This window comes from Physeter macrocephalus, chromosome 15 (genome assembly GCF_002837175.3).
Source record: "Physeter macrocephalus isolate SW-GA chromosome 15, ASM283717v5, whole genome shotgun sequence".
Taxonomy (NCBI): Eukaryota; Metazoa; Chordata; class Mammalia; order Artiodactyla; family Physeteridae; genus Physeter; species Physeter macrocephalus.
In genome coordinates this window covers 32,562,709-32,569,467 of record NC_041228.1, presented here as the reverse complement: position 1 = coordinate 32,569,467, position 6,759 = coordinate 32,562,709, and the positions used below count along the sequence as shown (strand labels likewise).

At 44.6% G+C, this 6,759-nt stretch overlaps 1 protein-coding gene across 4 annotated transcripts in view; it reads right to left on the bottom strand.

Annotated features, from left to right (window-relative positions):
• Positions 1-1,324: 1,324 nt before the first annotated feature.
• The window catches only part of DPYS (dihydropyrimidinase), an 80,915-nt gene continuing 75,480 nt past the window's right edge, over positions 1,325-6,759 (bottom strand). Inside the window, exons 9-10 of one of the 4 annotated variants that reach the window (XM_024129974.2) lie at positions 3,033-3,154; positions 1,558-1,644 (exon numbers count right to left, since the gene is read on the bottom strand). In XM_024129974.2, coding sequence (XP_023985742.1) covers positions 3,038-3,154 — 117 coding nt within the window. In that variant the 3' untranslated portion in view covers positions 1,558-1,644; positions 3,033-3,037. Of the gene's footprint in view, positions 1,645-2,282; positions 3,155-6,759 lie in introns of those variants that run through there. The other 3 variants (XM_024129975.2, XM_024129976.2, XM_055091233.1) reach the window with 3 other exon arrangements.

Here is a 6,759-nt window from a genome sequence, read left to right as displayed (position 1 = left end):
AAGCAACGAAGGGATCCCCACATTCATTTCAAATGATTTTGTTAATGTAGAATCCTGAGGCTATTTCATTCTCCCAAAGAGATCCATCGAATACTAGATAATGAATCAGTATTCTTCATTTAAAGCCCCTTTACACTAAAATACTCCACAAAATTTATCCGTATTTTGTTGAAAGTTCTCACTTAGTTCATCAGTATCAATTCAGGAACTTAGCAGGAACTCCTTCATGTCCTCTGATAATTATCCACTGAATGCCCGTCAGTTGGTGCTCTGGTAGGTGCTGGAGAAATAACAGTGGACCAGACAGCCCTGCCCTGAACGAGCTTTCAGTTTCCTGGGGAAGGCCAACAAGTAAAGCAGGTAGATATAGTACAGTGGGGTGTGGTGCTGTGATGGCGTACGTGGTGGCCTTGATACGGAGGAACAGAAAGTGGGACTTAACCCTATGGTGTTGGGTCTGGGGAAGCCTCTGAGTGAGGGTGATATTTAAGCTGAACTCTAAATGATGAGTGAAAATTGGCTTCTAGTTAAAAAAGCAATTTCATTCTTTCTTTTCAGAGGATTCAGTCATCTTATTGTTGAATTTTTTCATCAACCAAAGTGGAGGAGAAAAGTCGTATTTTAAGGTATCTCTTACCTGAGAAAAGAGACCTGTGATTCTTCCGTAGATGTATTTCATCATCCTTTTTACTGTGTGTTCAAAACGAATCACAACTGAGTAAACTAGATTCCTACCATCCTTTGTCAAAAGTGTGACTACACCCCAGATCTAAGTGAGTAAGTCGGGGCAGATGTGTCTGCAGTGAGAACATAATTGCCCTGATTTTACTGCATGTTTTTTAAATCCCTCTTGGCCTAGTTACCGAGGAGAAGGAATATAAACTCAGCTTCTCTGCACACACAGAAGGATCAGAGCACAGCCCAGGAAGCATAGGGGCCGGAAGGTATCACTGCAGCATCTTTCAGCCACGTTGACTCCATTTAATTCCCTCAAATCCTGCATTCATCAGTGTAATTGGATAATTTGCCTTGGAGTTATTCTAAGGTTGAGTATCCAGTTTGATTACATGGGGTTTGCTGAGGGACCTGATTTCCAGGAGTTGCGGAAGCAGATGTCTCTCGGGAAATTTTGAATCCAAACCAACCTCCCAGACTCCCAATCCCACTAATTAAAAGAAGACACACATAACTCAGGTAACAGGCTAACAGGATACAAAATGAAGATCTAAATGTTTATTAATTACAATAAAGATCTAAATGTTTACAAATTACAATAGAATGTAAAATCGCAGAGCTAGCTATTTTTAAACAAATTGTAGCCATTAAAAAACTTTAAACAAGAAAGTGATTTTTAAAAATTCAAAGTAAGAAATCTGGTGCAAGCAAAGATGATATTTTAAAGTATCATCAGTGAATTTTCACACAGACTTTCCATCACAATAATATTCATTTATATCTTCAATCTCACACAGCAACAAAGTCACAGTAGGAAAGACGGCAATTGCTTCTGAAAGGAAATCAAAGAAGCCCAGAGCGATTATTTTTTCAAAAGGATCTTGGGGAGTTGAAATAAGGCCTGCTTCTCCGCGGGCTGACAACGTTTAACTGGGATGGGAACAGCAGCATCCTTTTTTCTGATTTTACCTTTGAACAGAATAAAAGGAACCCAGTGTAACATTCTCCCTCACAAAGAGATGCAGAACCCAAGCTTGACCCCCAAGAAATCCTATAATCGAAGTAAACATTAATCCCGCTCCTACAAATGCTGGTAATAGCATGTTAACAGCATTCAGTAAAATTTCTTCCTCTTGCTAATCTTCCCCCGGATTTTTTTCCTGGATTGGAAAAATAGTTCCAATAGTCAGGAAATGACAACAAAGCTGGATCTGCTGGCTGTACAGCATTACTAACAACTTAACAGCATTCAATGATGAAAGGGAACACAGCTGGGAGTACACAGGGCCCCATTATACAAGTCTCAGGGTTTATGTAAGGAAGCATAGGTTATCATAATGTAAAAACCTGCAATGCCGAACTGGGTTTGTATAAAACGAGTCCTTTGACAGACAGTCCTAATTAACACAAACATCTCTCCCTGTCCAGCTTGTCAACCGCCTCTGTAATCTTTTGCTGATTGCTACGTGCTGAAACATCTGAAAATGTATCACACATTAAAAAGAAAAAACAAAGCCATAGAGGCTAGTGAAATTGCAAAACTGGCAAAACATGTAGATTTCATGAAGTCAGTGGAAATGACCTTAGAGAAATGTTTAAATCCCAGGAAAGCCATGGTGAAATAGGTACCTGGCAGAGCAGGACCAGAAAACAACTGGAAAAAAAAAAAACAAACAAAAAAAAACCCCAGAAAAAGAAAATTGACAAGGATGATGATAATATGTGCTTCAAAAAGAAAGATTTGAATGTCAAAAGACTAAGAGAAAACTGATGAAGCACTCAAATGTTTTTTAAATGACCATATCTATATTATTCTAAAACTGTGTGAAATAAGCTATCAAATAATTTTCCTGAAAAATTATACCCGAAGCAACACGATTCATTTTTCATTCCATTCTAAGTTCTAGAATATGGTTGCCTTTACAACAGATTCATTTACATAGATTCATTTCTTCCGGATAAAGTCCTGATCGGTTTATAAAGTTTGACTATAAACTTGCACTCTCAGTTTTAAGCGGTGACAACCTTCCTCAATAACAGCCTCCCTCTGTGTTACCAGCCTCTTGCTCGTATTTGATTCTCTAGGCCTCTGTGCAATGTTTCCTAGCGTCTCAGAGAATAAACCTCCAGCTAGCCCAAGGCCTTCTTCAACCTGGAGGGCTCATCCAAGTGTTCTGCGTCAAGAGGTCTTTTATCAGCCTGCCCTTCGGCTGAACTGTCCTTGAGTCTTAGGTCACTTTGAAGTCTTTGACCTTGACCGTGGACTCTTTCAACACTAAGGAAGAAAGAGATATGCTAATTTCATATGCTGTCAGGGAGGAAAACTTTCTCTGCCCACTATCCCTTACTGACAGCACCTGGTTCAGGAGTGGGCCTGTTTCCTGGTCCCATGTGTGGAGTCTTCTTTGGTCCCTCTGGATTTCAGTGTGATGACTTCTCCCTTATAGGGTTCACGCTCCACGGGGGTAGGCGTGCAAGTCTGAAAGAGAACATTTCATTTTTCTCTTGTGGCTTACTGACTTCTTGAATTCAAAGCTAAGTTCTGCTCCCTAAGTGAACTGTGAGACCAAAAATGAGCCTTGTGAATTTAGCACGTGCCTCCCACGCCCTGCCCTTTCACAGAAATTCCCGGCGGCCTCGCGTACCCGCGTCGCCCCACTCTTTCACTGGGGTTGATCTGCATCAGACAAAGGCCCAGGGAACACTTCCTAACAATCATTCCTTCCACCGCAACTTTCACTGGGGCCTCTGCCATATCCTCACACGCTCTGTTCTATAACCACCTTACAGGCTTTTCCAACATTCTACCTTTTCTTGTAGTTTCAATTCTAGGTGTCTATATTCCCAGAGTGCTTTGTTGTACGTCTCCTAAGACTTTCAGCTCTTTGTTTCAGATTCTAGCAATCTGTGTGGGTGTCTCCTCATTTTCCTGATGGTCCCCGCTTGTAACAAGCCTTCCACAGAATCTCCCCATCTGGGACTATACCTCTTTGGCGGCCAACTGTGTAGCAGAACCCTGGATTCAGCTAGAGTTAATTCAGTGCTTGAGCAGACTTTTGAAATCAGGACTTTCTAAACAAAGGGATTCATAAGAAGTAACTAAATCCTACCGTTTGTCCATGTGGACACAAATTCACTGGCAAGTCAAGTAATTGTAAACCACAGTGATTAAGGGCATGGGTTCTGGAACCAGCTTGCCTGGGCATGTTACTTAAAACTGTGCTTCAGCTGTAAACTGGGGATCGTAATAGCTCCTAATTTATAGGGGGGGTTGTGAGGATTAAATATATGTAAAGCTTTTAGAATAAAGCCTAGCATATAAAAGCTCTTGAAAAATAAATATGTGCGTGTGTACGTTTGTGTACATCTGTCTTATTTTGACCACCAAAACTAATATAGTGTAGTGATCAACCATGTGGGCTTTGGAGAAAGGTAGGTCTAAGTTTGAATTCTAGCTTTGCCATTTACTGGCTGTAGGAAACTGGCAAGTTAATAAGCTCCTCTGAGCCTACTCACTCATCTATGAAATGCAAGGAATAAAACCTACCTCACAGGCACATGAGATTTCCCAGATACAAAGCATTTCCTCCATTCATTCACTAGATATTTACTGAGCACACACAAGCCCCAGATATTTTGCCAGGCACAGAGGATAAAGCAGAGAACAAGACAGAGACCGTGTCCCTACAGTGGAACTTGAAGCACACTGATCACTCAGTGACTAGGAAGAGCCCTGCCCTCTGTGCACAAGTCCAAGCCTCTGTCCACTTCCTGTGTCTGGCTGGATGCTTTGCTGGACTCGCATCTTGGCTCGCTCTCGACTCAGCCCTTTCCTTCACCCTGGATCCTGCCATCACCTTGAACATCGACACGGGGTAATGAAGCACCGACTTCCCGTGGCTGCCACCCAGCCCCTGGACGTTGTAGTTACCTGGAGCCGGTCCACACCTGAAACTTTAAATTAATTTAATACCCCACTCTCTGACCACATCCCCCGCTTCAGGTCTTTAGTCTCCATGTTTTTTCTTCTCCTGGTTTATTTTTCAAGCCCAACTACATGTATGTACTTAAACCTAAGGTGACCATATAATTTATCATCCAAACTGGGACACTTCTGAGAGCGTAAAGGGTACTAAACGTTAATTAACAGGTAAAATTCAGGACCATCCAAGCAAACCAGGATTTGTTTCCACTTTCCTTCAACCCTTCTCTTGCAGACAATGTGAACAGTCTTGCTTTTCTCTCTCTTCCTGTTGGGATTTGCACTCGGCAAAACCCGTGGCGTATTTCAGTTCAAGCGTCAGCCTTTTCTGCAGCCCCTGGAGAAAGTGACACCAGTGGGCAGATATTTGTGCCACCTGCCTTTGTGCTGCGTGTCCCTTATCAGCACCCCCATCTCCCTGTTCCAACAGTTCCTTCGAAACCTTTCTGTTTGTGGCTTTCATCTGTACTTTTTTTGTGTCTCCTGGACTCCTTCTTGGGGACTGATGACCAACACCGGCGATTTAAGCAGGACCCTCAAGCCCGGGCCCCCCAACTCCTCATTCAGGGGGTGGGCCTGCTCCACAAGCCGGCAGGTCCCTCGGAGGATCCCTTCCCTGAACCCAACTGCAGGCTCAGCGGTGACTCAAACCAGGTGAATCGGCATTCTTCCTAGCATCTTTCTGCCAGGGCCATGCCTTCAACCATCGCGGCATGCCCACCCTCTTTGTTTTTACCTAAATATCTCCAATGGATCTTCGGTAACTCAGCCCAGGCAATCATTAGCCCAGGAAGCTTTAGACCTCTCTGCCACATCCAGTACCGTGCTTACCATTTTCTGTAATTATCTATCTCCTCCAGCAGACTCAGGGTTGGTCTATTGCTCTGTTTCTCCAAAGCAAGTACTCAGTAAATACTTGATAAATTCCTATTAAGGGTGGAAGGATGTTGGTGGGAAGGCGACCCCTAGTTGAGCTCCTCTCCTCTTTGTGTCAGTCCTCCTGGCCAGAGCTGACTCAGTTTCCCTCATCCTCTTTCTGTTCTGCCTCACCACTGATCTGCTCCCCAGGTTGTACTTGCCCTTTGCACTTGTCTAAGAATCGCTTCCCGGCTGCTCTGTCACCGTACTAGCAACGCCACGAGGCCCCTCCTAGCCTGGCTGGTCACTCTGGTCACGCTGACCGTCAAATGTCTCTGACCTCACTGGCCAGGTCTCACGTGCACACAGCCTGCCTCTTCATCTGCTGCTGAGGCTCGGGACGGGCAGGGACCGATTTCCCGCCAAGACGGCTGCGGGCTGTCAACCCCTCCTGCCCACCCCGCAACCTCAGACACAGACCGGCCCTCTCTGGGGAGGCTTCTGCTGCCCCACACTCGACAGTCTTCCCCTTTACAGACAAGTTGACAGGAATCAAAGACAATTTAAGTTCTGGTCTCAAGCCTTGCAGTACTTTCAACCTTTTAATCTTTTCTTATCCTTAGATGTGGTTACATAAGATCTTTAATGCTAGACCCAGGTCTTGTCCGTCTTTGTACTGTCTATTGCCCCTGGCATTGTACTCTATATACATTTTAGAACCTCAGTAGACGTTCACTGTGACGAAATGGAAAGGTGATGGCACTCGTTCTGCAGAATGTTAAGCCTTCCCTGCATTATTCCAGAGTTCGGCTGCACAGGTTTTCTAAGCAGACTTACCCTGCAGCTCTCAGGAAATGCAGTCACGTGGCTTCTCTCCGGTGGCAAATGGCAAATCTCCACCTCAAGTGTGACGTGCCCAGCCCTGACATGGGCATCGGCATCTGGTGCAACCCGTGCATAATGCTCAGAGGTTATCCTAGTGCTTGGGTCCAAAGTGGGCTTCTTTCCCAGGTATCCAGGATGATTACAGTGATGACAGGGACACCATCCTGAGTCTCCCAACTAAATGCACACCTATTTCTTTCTTTTCATTTCTTTATTTCTTTATTTTTGGCTACGTTGGGTCTTCGTTGCTGCACGCGGGCTTTCTCTAGTTGCGGCGAGCGGGGGCTGCTCTTCGTTGCCGTGCGCGGGCTTCTCATTGCGGTGGCGTTTCTTGTTGAGGGGCACGGGCTCTAGGGGCG